General features: G+C 39.4%; 1 protein-coding gene across 13 annotated transcripts in view; it reads left to right on the forward strand.

The window, feature by feature from the left end:
* The window catches only part of LOC127658531 (microtubule-associated protein 2-like), a 148782-nt gene that overhangs the window by 75471 nt on the left and 59489 nt on the right, over positions 1–13822 (forward strand). For all 13 annotated transcript variants that reach the window (XM_052147849.1, XM_052147854.1, XM_052147856.1 and 10 more), the window contains one exon: positions 10212–10455. In XM_052147849.1, the coding sequence (XP_052003809.1) occupies positions 10245–10455 (211 nt within the window). In that variant the 5' untranslated portion in view covers positions 10212–10244. The remainder of the gene's footprint in view (positions 1–10211; positions 10456–13822) is intronic.

Genomic DNA, 13822 nt, shown 5'->3' on the forward strand with positions numbered 1-13822 from the left:
GGTTAATTTGTTTTCCCACAATGACAGAAATAAAAGTTTGAGACAGAGGTGGAAAATGCCTTTTGGTTAAAATATTATGAAATATCTTTTTACTTAGAATAATGTGCTTGATTAATCATGCACAATAAGGCCAGGGACATTTATAAAATAATAAATAGGGCTTATTTAGATTTTTTATTGTCTTGTTGTGTAAAATTCCAATGCGTGGGGACATTTACCATTAACATAAAACTTTTGCAAAACAGTTATAAGTGCTTATGTATATACATTATCTTGAAACTCTATGTCCCATGCAATGTTATATTCTACGAATCCAAAATATTTTTGGAAGGCTTTTGAAGTTTAGAAATGTTTGATGATTCACAAAAGGGTTTTAACAGGGTTTAACTGGGGATTTCTATTGTCCTGCTTTCTATTGTTCGTATTAAATGTTCATCCAAGCAAAATAAATTTTTTCATGTATTCATATAATATATACTGTCACCATGTCCCATAGATTAGCTAATTCTAGCTGCTGTGGTTGGTCTATTCACATTTGTGATCTATCGGAAATTATTTAGAACTTTGAAATAGAAAAGTAAATTCTCTAAATGTCAATGCAAATGTTCATCATCTACTCATATCCCATAATGCCATATCCAGTGGGGTGTCCTGACAGTACAGTCTGGGGCCTTGACTTCACAGCTTCACAGACACCCCTAAAGGTTGCAGTGTTTGGATAGGGTGCACATATCACAGTGTCAACCCAGGGACATGTGAGGTCCAGGGGCGTTAATGTCTGCCAACTGGCTCTGGTTCACCCAGGGAGAGAAAGTGATTTTTTCAGCTTCCCTTTCTGAGGAAAATAAGGTCAGAGCTGTCACTTCCATCTGGGTTGACTGAAATGGCTCATCCAACTGCCACCCTCTCTCAGCCAATTGCTCATAACTATGACACTTCATCCACCAATCACAGCTAAGATTGCAGGGGGCATGGGGTTTAGGTTTGGCATGATACCAGCTACAGGCGGGTTATCAGCTACAAGTGCAACTGGGTAAATATCATGAAACATGTCAAGAGCATGTCCTGCTCATATTGCACCCCATTTCATTTTGCATTGTGACATTTCATCATAAACAAGAACTATATATATATATATATATATATATATATATATATATATATATATATATATATATATACACACACACACTGTATATATATACCTATCAGCCACAACATTAAAACCCACTGACAGGTGAATAACATTTATTATCTCATTACAATGGCACCTGTCACGGGGTGGGATATATTAGGCAGCAAGTGAAAAATTCAGTTCTTGAATTTCATGTGTTTGAAGCAGGAAAAATGGGCAAGCCTAAGGATCTGAGTGACTTTGATAGGGGCCAAATTGTGATGGCTAGACGACTGTGCATCTCCAAAATGACAGGTCAGGTGGGGTATGCAGTGGTCAGTACCTAACAAATATGGCCCAAGGAAGCATAACCGGTGAACCGGCAACAGGATTCATGGGCGCCCAAGGTTCACTGATGAGCATGGGAAGCGAAGGCTAGCCCATTTGGTCCGATCCCACAGAAGAGCTATTGTAGCACAAATTGCTGAAAAACGTACTGCTGGCCATGATAGAAAGTTGTCAGAACACACAGTGTATCACAGCTTGCTGCGTATGGGGTGCGTAGCCACATATCGATTAGAGTTTCCATGCTGACCCCTGTCCACTGCTGACAGTGCCTACAATGGGCACGTGAGCATCAGAACTGAACCATAGAGCAATGGAAGAAGGGTGTCTGGTCTGATGAATCATGATTTCTTTTAGATCATGTGGACGGCCAGGTGCGTGGGCGTCATTAACCTGGGGAAGAGATGGCATCAGGATGCACTATGGGAAGAATGCAGGTCAGCGTAGACAGTGGGATGCTCTGGGCAATGATCTGCTGGGAAGCAGAACATTGCCCAGAGGAACATGACAAAGGTGGTTTGAGGAACATGACAAAGAATTCAAGGTGTTGACTTGGCCTCCAAATTCCCTAGATCTCAATCCGATTGAGTTTCAATGGGATGTGCTGGACCAAAAAGTCAGATCCATGGAGGATATATATCCATATATATATATATAAAAATATATAATTATTTCATTAATTGTCATGCAAATTATGTGAAAATGCAATAAAGCCTAATGGCTCTTAAAATAGGCTTCAGTTTTCAATTTCAAGGGTCAAATCACAATTTGATCCTCTAGCAACCCCTAGTTCAATTTAAGTTAATTTAAGTGAACTGAATTAGCACAAGATTAGATTAAGCAGTTGTTGACTAGCACATCATTCAAACAGTTGGTCTGAGTTTGCACTTTAAGAGACAAAATGGCTTTGGATTTTAACATCCATGTGAATGGTTTTGATATCCTGTCATTTCTCATGATCAAAACTTTGAAGTCACACTTGTTTTCTAATGTTTTTTAAAAGCAATACTTGTAACCTCCAATGCCTTCTCAACAGCCTGGTCTGTGATGGGCTTAATCTCTATGAAAGGGACCAACAGGCAGGTTGGCGTCCTGTGGTGCTGATGTCTCAGAATGTTCCACTGACATTTGAGAGAGCTGACACTGGGGGAGGCATGATGGACAGCCCTGATTCTGCAGCACATCTCCTCCATACATTAGCCTAGCAGTCTGGGAATGGGAGGGGGTGCCATCCTTGCATGGAAACCAGCCATCCGCCCATCTTTCTGTGTATGCAGAAAGAGTCCCTGCAGTGTAAGAATAGCAATAAATAGGAATAGGCCGAAAGCCATAAACAGATACTTGTGACACTACTTTCTCTATTCCAGTTATTGGAATGGATATGGACAAATTAGTTTAGTTTCTGGATTAATAGTGTTAGTGCTCAACTGGTAGATCATGGCACTAGCAATGCCAAGGTCATTGGCCTTAGAAAACACATACTTATAAAATGTATTTCTGAAATGCTTTGTGAGTTGTTTTTGATAAAAGCATCGGCATTTAATCTGAGCACAAAAGCAGAATTTACATAAAAATGGAACAAGATGTCTACAAAATGTTAGTTTTGGCTTCAGTGAAGTCTCCTTTAAGACAAATTAGTTGACTTGGCATCCATCATAACTGATCCATCATCAGCCATGCATTTTCTTTTACTATGTTCTCTGTATGCATTTTTATTGCCTAAATATTTTTTATCAACAATATGCTATGTAAAAAATAGGCATATAATTACAGCACCTATTTTGAGTAGGGAAAGACAGAAATCTCCAAACCTGTTTGTCAAGATGACATTTGTATGATATACAGTGGGGGCAAAAATTTAGAGACTATTAGTGAAAATTCATTTTTTTTGTATTGTTCTAATGAAATACAAATTAAAGGGTTAGTTCACACAAAAATGTTAACTCTCTCGTCATTCACTCACCTTATGCCATTACAGATGTGTTCTTTCATCTGCTGAACACAAATTAAGATTTTTAGAAGAATGTGTCAGCTCTGTAGGTCCTCACAACGCAAGTGAATGGGTGCCAACATTTTTAATCTTCAAAATCTGGCAAAAAAAGGGCAACATATAAGTACTCTTGTCATCTCTGGTGGTTAAATCCATACCTTCTGAAGTGATTTGATAGGTGTGGCTGAGAAACAGATAAATATTTAAGTCCTTTTTCCTTCACTTTCACTCCTGTTTTGGTGATTCACATTCATTGTGCACATCGTCATTGTGACAGGGCGGAGGGCAGGGCCAGGTCGAGATTCTACACACCCGGTCCCTTATCAGGCTAATTCAGAGAGGGATAAAGGCCAATTGCGGACGGTGGTGCAACGAGAGAGAGAGAGAACGTTTACGGACATGTCCGTCATGTGTGTGTTTGTGTCTTTTGTTTAAGTTTGTCATTAAAATATTATTTATATTATCAAGCACGTTCTCGCCTCCTCCTTGCCCGTCTGAACTACGTTACAATGAGTTTTACAACTGGAGTCATATGGATTACTTTTATACTCCCTTTATGTGGATTTTGGAGCTTCAGAATTTTCGCACCAATTCACTTGCATTGTATGGACCAACAGAGCGGAAATATTTCTCTAAAAATGTCCATTTGTGTTCTGCAGAAGAAAGGAAGTCATATACATCTGGGATGTCAGTAGGGTGAGTCAATCATGAGAGAATTAAATGTTTTGGTGAACTATCCATCTGAATAAGGTCCATCCATCATCCATCTTCAACCGCTTATCCGAAGTTGGGTCGTGGGGGCAGCTGCTCCAGCAGGGGGCCCCAAACGTCCCTATCCCGAGCCACATTAACCAGCTCTGACTGGCGTTCCCAGGCCAGTGTTTAGATGTAATCTCTTCACCTAATCCTGGGTCTTCCCCGAGGCCTCCTCCCAGCTGGACGTGCCTGAAACACCTCCCTAGGGAGGCGGCCAGGGGGCATCCTTACCAGATGCCCAAACCACCTCAACTGACTCCTTTCGACGCAAAGGAGCAGCGGCTCTACTCCGAGCTCCTCACGGATAACTGAGCTCCTCACCCTATCTCTAAGGGAGAAACCCGCCACCCCTCTGAGGAAGCCCATTTCGGCCGCTTGTACTCGTGACCTAGTTCTTTTGGTCATGACCCAACCTTCATGACCATAGGTGAGGGTAGGAACAAAAATTGACCGGTAGATCGAGAGCTTTGCCTTTCGGCTCAGCTCTCTTTTTGTGACAACGGTGCGATAGAGCGAGTGCAATACCGCCCCCGCTGCCCCGATTCTCCGGCCAACCTTCCGCTCCATTGTCCCCTCACTCGTGAACAAGACCCTGAGGTACTTGAACTCCTTCACTTGGGGCAAAACCTCCTTCCCTTTTTGGATCTGAATAAGGTGAATTTCAAAATAAATTTTTTGACATGCCCTTTCTCACTTTCATGACAGAATGCACTCAAGGCACTGGCATGGAATGCACAATTTCCAAATTTTATTAGATCTTGAATCACTGATTTGCAGACTTTTGGATCCCTATGAAATCAGCATCTGACAAAAAACTAAATAAAAAATGTTGATTCTTTAGTCAAATCTGGCTTCAAATATCTATTTTTCAGGCTGGTCCAGTTAATGTGTTCTAGATCAATAAGACATGACAGTGCCTTTACTAATAAGGCAATTGTTTTTTAAACCAAAAGCTGTGATTTCCTTTCTTTCCAGCTGCCATATTGAACATTGTGATTTCTCCCATTCGCTTTTCTACAAGTCATATGTCTCCAACTCCTTATAATGTCTCTGGCTTTAGTTATGTATCCCAATTCTTTTGAGAACAGTTCTCTGACCCTGCCTTCAGCATCTATCACTGGTGGGTTGGGTTTGTTGGCTGGCCTCATTCCTGGCTCTGCCATGGAACCTAGCATACCTTCTGCAGATTAAAATCATCAGTAGCTTCAGCTTTGGCACCATGTCCAGTGTACCACACCTGCTGCCATTACAGTGCCTATCCAAGCCCCACTTTAAGCTCAGTTAGTGTTATTTCAACCTCTGTCCACTCGAGGGTGCTGTTTCTCATGCAGGATAGTGATGTGCAGAAACTGCAATATGCTCATTTTTAGCAATGCACATCTTTATGAGATTGACAGCAAAGCTACATCTTTGTGTGTGTGCAAGTCTTTCTAGATGCCCGTCACTGGTTTGAAAGTGACCGTAATCATGTTCATGTACAGAATGCGAAGTGTGAGAGAAACATAGAGCCATGGTCTGTTTACTGATTTTCTATGAAGAGTGCCTTCCTTTAACATCGCCAAATATAAAGGAAGTTCTGGTTAGTATGTTCACATATTCTGCAATTTGCAGTGACAAATATTCTGATACATAGATATGTTGGGTTTTAATTTGATAGTTATTCTCAATCAATCTTAAATCACAAATTCTTAAGAGGCAGAGGCAGATAGTTTTCCTATAATCAATGAGTTGCACAAATCCTAAAGGCCCATAACATAGAGAAAGGAGAGGGAGTGAGAGAGAGAGTGAGAGAGAGAGAGAGAGAGGTAGGTAGGGAGAGAAGGCGGCTTCCCTTAAGGAAAGAGGAGTTACTGTTAGTAAGATAGAAGGATCGAGTCCAGACTGATCAAAGCCTTCATCAGCAGCTGTCTCCCTGTTGTGAGTGCACAGAGACGCCCCTCCACCCACAGCAGCACACACTGAACACTGATGCTGCTCAACAACACCACAGAGCGATTAAGATCTCATGAATGTCTCTGGTGGGCTAAAATCACTGGAAAATGCACTTCAAGCTGAACTGAGAGAGAGAGAGAGAGAGAGAGAGAGACAGACAGAGGGCAGAGTGCGGACATGAGCAGACACTACAAATTAAGATTTACAAGCAACCATTGCACTCTAAACTGCAGCTTTAATTGTTGGCACTGTAAAGCTGTCTTATGTATGGAGGGCAAATGCCTTTGTTGTGACTTCTACTGTATTGTTTCTTCATTGCCAATGTTTTTTTAGTTTTTAATATTTACTATGGTTTTCATTTATATTTTATTACATTTTTTTCCTTTGAATTCAGTTTAGTTTACGTGAGTTTTCACCATATTACCAGGGCTGGACTGGGAAGAGAAGAGAAATTTGGCCCGGGGTGGGGCGGGGCGGGGCTGTCCTTTTCTGCATATCGCGGCTCTGTTTTGCATAACGTGGCGGCTCATTTCAAGTCAAGTCAAGTGGTTTTTATTGTTGTTCAACCATATACAGTTAGTACAGTACACAGCAAAATGAGACAACGTTCCTCCAGGACCAAGGTGCTACATAAAACTATATTGGACAAACACAGAACCACATGAGACAACACAGAGTACATAATATTTCAACATAATATTTCTACATAAAGTGCATGTGCAAACGTGTGCAAAAAAAGTACGGGACAGTATAATAAATTACTAAAAGGAACAGGACAATAGACACAGTAAGAGACAGTGCAGCTCCGACCAGTACACATTTGTAATGAATAGTGCAAAAAGATGACACTTTCTAACAATGCTAAATGTAAAAATAACATACTATGTTCTATGGACATAGCAGTTATTGAGGTGGCAGCCAGGAATAAAGTGACAATGAATTAAAGTGCAGCTCTGGACATGTGCAAAAGTTGGATGGTGTACATGTATGTGTGTGTGTGTCATACCAGTCTCTGAGTATTGAGGAGTCTGATGGCTTGGGGGAAGAAGCTGTTACACAGTCTGGCCGTGAAGGCCCGAATGCTTCGGTACCTCTTGCCAGATGGCAGGAGGGAGAAGAGATTGTGTGAGGGGTCTGTGGGGTCGTCCACAATGCTGGTTGATTTGCGGATGCAGCGTTTTTTGTAAATGTCTTTGATGGAGGGAAGAGAGACCCCAATGATCTTCTCAGCTGTTCTCACTATCCTCTGCAGGGCTTTGCTGTCCGAAACGGTGCAAGTCCCAAATGATGGAGTGATGCTGCTGCTCAGGATGCTCTCAATAGTCCCTCTATAGAATGTAGTGAGGATGGGGGGTGGGAGATGTGCTTTTCTCAGCCTTTGAAGAAAGTAGAGACGCTGCTGGGCTTTCTTGGTAATAGAGCTGGTGTTGAGGGACCAGGTGAGGTTCTTCCCAGGTGAACACCAAGGAAAATATTTGATTATTGCGGCCCATTCGGCCTGTTTAGCGGCCGACCATACCTGTCAACACTCCTGTTTTTCCCGGGAGTCTCCAGTATTTCACACCCATCTTCCGCCCCCCTCCTGTTTAGTTTTTTCCCCTGAGAAAAGTCTTGTAGTTTGTATGGCCCAAACCTTGTTATATGAATAATCATATCAATATATTATTCCAAGGTTGTCCAGTTGCCAGATCTTTTATGAAACGCATCCCACTCAAACAATCGACAAATCCTACAAATTTCAACCCATTTGTGACCTCAACCTGGCAACCTACAACCCAGTTGTGCTGTTGATATCTGTGCAAGTGGTAGACACAGGAAGTTGAATCAAGCATCACTGGTAGATGGGAGGAGAATACTCAGGTGGTTCTCCGGAGGGAAAAAAAACAAAGTATACATGTAAATTTAACAACAGCTGAACGGAAGAGATATGAAATCAAATTCTAAGACATATCGGCAATGCCCACGCCTTTTGCAATTTGTGTCGCTCTGATTTTAATATCGGACACGGTGGGGAAAATGACGATCACATTAAATCACAATGGCACAATTTGTATGTATTTATGTATAAGATTGGGGCCGATCAGGGGTGGGCTGGCCATCAGGAGAACCGAGCGGGCCGGTCGGTTGCACGAGACCACACTCGGAGGTCTCCCGTATTTTGGTACCCAAATATTGACAAGTATGCCGCCGACCCACCGACCCGCTCGGTTCTCCCGATGGCCAGTCCACCCCTGATCGGCCCCAAAGTGTGTCGGCCCACCGGGAAAATTCCCGGTATGCCAGATTGCCACTCCAGCTCTGCCTATTACTGTTAATTTTGTTTATTTATCTCCCAGTATTTGATCGTTTCTTTTTAGTTTTTCTGTATATATGAAATCACTTAAATATGTTTAAGGCTGTTTATTTTCTTAGGCCATTTAAAGCTGTTCCGGTTCATCTAGTGTTATAATTATGTAGTGGCAGGTTAACATTTTATAATATACTAATATACTTTGTCTTAGAAAAAAAGAATGTTAACATTAGTTAACATGAACAAACAATGAACAATACTTTTATAGCATTATTTCAACATAAACTAACAGGCCTACATTTTTTTTTTTTATATATAAAATTTTGTTAACATTAGATTATTACGGAAGAGGATTAGGGCCAAGCAATAATAAAAAAATAAAACCATCTCGAGATTAAAGTCATTATAATGCAAGATTAAACTCGTTAAATTTAGAGAAAAAAGTCGAAATACAATCTTGAGAATAAACTCATTAAATATCGAGATTAAAGTCATTATAATGCAAGATTAAACTCGTTAAATTTCGAGAAAAAAAGTCGAAATACAATCTTGAGAATAATCTCATTAAATATCGAGAATAAAGTCATTATAATGCGAGATTAAACTTAACAAGTTTTTTCTCGAAACACAACGACTTTATTCTCGAAATTTAACGAGTTTAATCTCACATTATAATGACTTAAATCTCGAGATGGCTTTATTTTTTTTTATTATTGCTTGGCCCTAATCCTCTTCCGTAGATTATGCACTATGTTCTAGTCTGAAATAATAATGAACAATTTATTTTTATTAACTAACATTGACATTACTGATAGTTCATGATGCCTAATGTATTAACTAATGTCAACAAATGTAACCTTATTGTAAAGTGTTTCAGACTTTATCCAGTTACGTATGTTTTAATATAGTTTTTCAGTAACGCTTTACAATGAGGTTCTATTTGTTAATGGAAGTAAATGTATTAGGTATTATGAACTAATAATGAACAATATTTTTTAAAGCATTTGTTAATCTTGTATAATGTTAATTTATGAAAATAAAATTGTTCATTGTTTGTTCAGGTTACTTCATAATGTATGATCTAATTTTAACATATATTATACAACTTTTAATTAAAAAATACTTAAAAATAGATATTAATAGAAGTTTATGAAGAAATTAACATTAACCAAATTGAATAAGTGCTGTAAAAGTATTTTTCATTGTTAGCTCTTATTGTAATATGTTTCCCGTTTTTGTTTTAGTCTTCTCTAATGGTAATGGCACTGAATTGTCTGTGGATATTAGATAGTCAGCAGGAGCTGATGGCATTTTCTACCATCACGGAGATGTACTATTCACAATTCAGAGAAAACAGACACATGTTCTTTCAAGTTTATTGCCAAAACACAGGAATGAATTTGCTGCTCTTTTGTCCTTCACCCTCATTTTGAGATATACGTTGTGACAGGCAAAAAAAAAAGATAAGAAAGTGCTCTCCATTCTGACATGCGGTTGTTCTTTCTCAAAACATCTGCTGTATTTGTTATTTCAGATATCTGATTTAGCGCAAATGATATCAGGCATTACTAATGTAGAGTCACTTTTTTGACTTGCGGCATAAAGTCTGGTCCAGCTCATAACTTATTCTGGCCAAAAAAAAAGGGGCAGGGGCAGGTTTATTAGAATTAGATTATACCACTATAGACCGTTGTGAACAAAATTAATTAAAGTAATGGCACAATGTACCTAGTACCAATGTACATTGTTTCACTCGATCATGATAATTTTTCCTGATCTTTCAGGAGTAAGGAGTGACCCCCTCCTCTCTGGTTCAGATGGCAGACGGTCGGCAGCCTGAGGGCAGAGCCCCCCAGTGGTCATCTCCAAGTGCCCAGGGCTCATCCTCCCCTGGTGGACACGGAGAAAACGGCTTCTCCTCCTATAGGGCGTGCCAGCTTGGTGGTGCCCACGCTGGTTCTACCACTTCCTACTCCAAAGAGAATGGCTTTAACGGAGACCTAACCTCTGGACATGCTGTGACTGCAGGTAAGAACCAGAAAATGCAATAAAATAGGTCAATAATGTATTTGCAATAATGAAAGGTTCCTGTTACTCAACTGTTAGAGCAGGGTTCTAACAACACCATGATTCTAGGTTTAATTCCCAGGGCACACACACACTTTGAAAGAGCATTTTAAATGGCTTTGTATAAATGTAAAATAGAACTTCAATATCATTTTATGAGACCATTTGTCTACAGAAATCTTGAATCAAATGAAGTGAAAGTCTTTCATAATTTCAAGAGGTAAGGGTCAACTAGTCTCACATAGCTGTACCTTTGACTAGCGGCTGAAGTCTGGTCCACATTGTAGCTTATTCTGGACAGGATCTGCCATCTTAAACAGAAATAGACCATCTGATGTACACGTAAAGCAGCTGCAGTTTTTTTTTTTTTAAATATTTTGTACATGTGGTTTAGGGGTGGGTTAATCTAATATACATTTGAAAAATAATAATAAACTGATGTGGAAGAATTTATAAAAAATTGCACAGCAGTCTCCACAAACAGTTTTACAGAAAACAAAAAAGAGAATAGTTGAAAGTTTGGGTTGACTTTGTGACTAGAATTTTTGTACATCCCCGCACTCTGATCTAAATTCTGATCATTTCAATCTTTGCCAATCCAGTGATTAGTTCTTCATTAAAGGCTTGTATCAACCCAGTACCTAGTTAGCATGACTTTGTTTCCTGATGGACTGATAAAAAACAAGTTTATCCAATCAGTATTTATTCCTCTGTGCATACAAGCTCAGTTATCTCCTTTACTACGTACACTACTGGCGAGACGTTTGATTTTATTTCAGTGGAAAAGGGCAAACCCCCCAACACATAGCAGCTGGACAAAAGAAGTAATGTCTTACATTGAACTTGAAAAGATAAAATACATGATTCGAGGCTCGAAATGTAAGTTCTGAGACATATGATCCCCCTTTATAAGATATTTTAAATAGTTCCCCCGCCTCTAGGAAGGATTAGCCTACCTCAACCTTCCCATCGTATTTTTTTATTTGATTTTATGTATGCATTTATTTTTCTTTTTTTTGTATAAGAATGTATGTATGCCTCTTCTTTCATAAAGCTTTGTTACTGTTATAACCACTAGTTTTAGTACCACTATTATTTTTCCTCGACCCTCGTCTGATTGTCTTTTGACCACTTATTTTTTCAATAAGTATTCTTACAGTGTATACTTATGTATTTTTATGAAGGCATGCCTCTTCTTCTTGGAGTCTCTTTTATGGTAAATGGTCTGTGCTTATGGAGTGCCTTTTTAACCTTAGCGGTATTCAAAGCGCTTTACACTGTCTCATTCACACATTCACACACTCACACATCAATGACGGCAGAGCTGCCATGCAAGGCGCTAGCCTGCCATTGGGAGCAATTTGGGGTTCAGTGTCTTGAGTGAAGGACACTTTGGCATATGGAGTTATGTGGACCTGGAATCAAACTGCAACCCTGCGATTAGTGGCCGATCTGCTTAGATTACCACCTTAGTCACAGCTGCCCCATATTATTATTGCTTAGTATTGCCATACCCATTATAGTTATTATTCATATGTTTCACAGCTGCTGTAAAGCCTTCCACGTTAAACGACAACTACGAACAAGCATGGGACACTTGAATTCTTCACTGTTAGTACTGAAAACCCTGGAATCTGTGTTGACTCAAGGTTATGTAGCTTTGAGTTTTTGAGTGGATTAGGGAAGGATTGTATTTTGGGGGTGTGTTGATTGTAATTGCTGTTAAAACTCAATATAGAAAGTATTGAAAGAAAAATATCGATCATCACACAAAAATATAGATTCTAAAAAAAAATTTTAACTAGGGATATTATTATTATTTGTTTACCATGAACATGAACAGAATTTATAAGCTTCAAAGTAAAATAAAAATGATTAGGCCATATTAGCAAATACTTCTATTTCTTCTACTATTTCTTCTTCCTTTTATTTTTTGTAGGTGTAAACAACACAAAAGTCTAATAATTTTCTGTTTGGGCTCACAAATGTAAAAAAAACTGAAAAATAAATGACTTGAATTATGACAAAATTTTTTATTTTAAAGTACCCATTTTATCCCAAGAAATCGAGAATAAAAATGTATAGAAGTATAGGTATCGATGATATTGCGCTTGTCTTTCAAGAGTTTATCTTAAAATGTAGAGCAGTCCATTCCAAAATTAAGGCGTACGAAAAGCATTGCCTTCATGACTGTTACACTGAGTCGAGATTTATCCAGTGTCCATGCTGCGTTCATTAATGAGAACACACACTCCACAGATGCAGATGTCCCAGGCAGGACAAACTCCACAACTTTGACTAAGACTCAGAAGTTGATGGTCTTGCTCTCCAGCTCATGAAAAACAACTGTCCATCTTTCAGACATGGCCGTCTTGTTCATGTTCCACTCAATGATGCAAAGAATGATAATGTTTTTTAAGCAAGCCCACTCATCAAAGAGCGTGGTTTCATCAATCAAACTGAGGGCAGGGATTCTGGAGTAGAAGTGTTCAAGGCTGTTTGAATGTCTTTGCACTCTGGGATGTCTCTCAGTAGGGCCCACTCAAGTTTTTCTGTGCTCTCCAGTGAGCCAATTTTGGAGGAAATCCACCGATGCTAAATAAAAGTTTCTCACTGCACAAACTAAATAATCTGCTTGCATGTCACCAGCTTCAACCAGGACATTCAACTGCTTTTTAATATCAGAGGGTATGAATGATTCCTTCAGCCTGGCCTGCAAGACTTTTCTCAGGTCTTGAATGTGCAAAGCCACTTCTGTGGCTGATATGTAGTCTTGCTCTACTATCTCCAGTAGAAACTTTGTGCATTTTTCTTGAGAAACAAAGTATGCACGCAAACCATTGAAAATGTGTAGTATTCTTTCAAGAGCTGGACCAAGAGAGAGGAAATGTGTGTTGCCATGCTGCAGTAATTTCTGGTAGTCCAGCTGCACAAAAGCAAGTATTTTTCATATGACAGCTTCTGATTTGGTGCATGCAGAAGAAAATTTCGGATCATACAATTTCTTAAACAATTTTGCAGTGTAGTCAGCTGACTGAAAACTATTGCCGTGCACAACAGACTGATAAGCAAAAAGTTATTCACTTGCATGCACCTTATCAGATTCTGAACTTTGCTTCACAAAAAGAATCGCTAACATTTGCCACATGCACACTAACTTTTAGCAGCATCCCCATGTTTTTTTGTATAAACATGCTGCGTGATGTCGTTGCGGCCTCCAGGGGCTATGGAAAAACGAGCTCCACAAATTTCACACCTCACTTTATTAGGCTCTGTCTGTGACTCCTTTTATAGAAATGTAAACTTTTTTTTGAAGATCCTCATTAAA

This window comes from Xyrauchen texanus, chromosome 18 (assembly GCF_025860055.1).
Source record: "Xyrauchen texanus isolate HMW12.3.18 chromosome 18, RBS_HiC_50CHRs, whole genome shotgun sequence".
Classification (NCBI taxonomy): Eukaryota; Metazoa; Chordata; class Actinopteri; order Cypriniformes; family Catostomidae; genus Xyrauchen; species Xyrauchen texanus.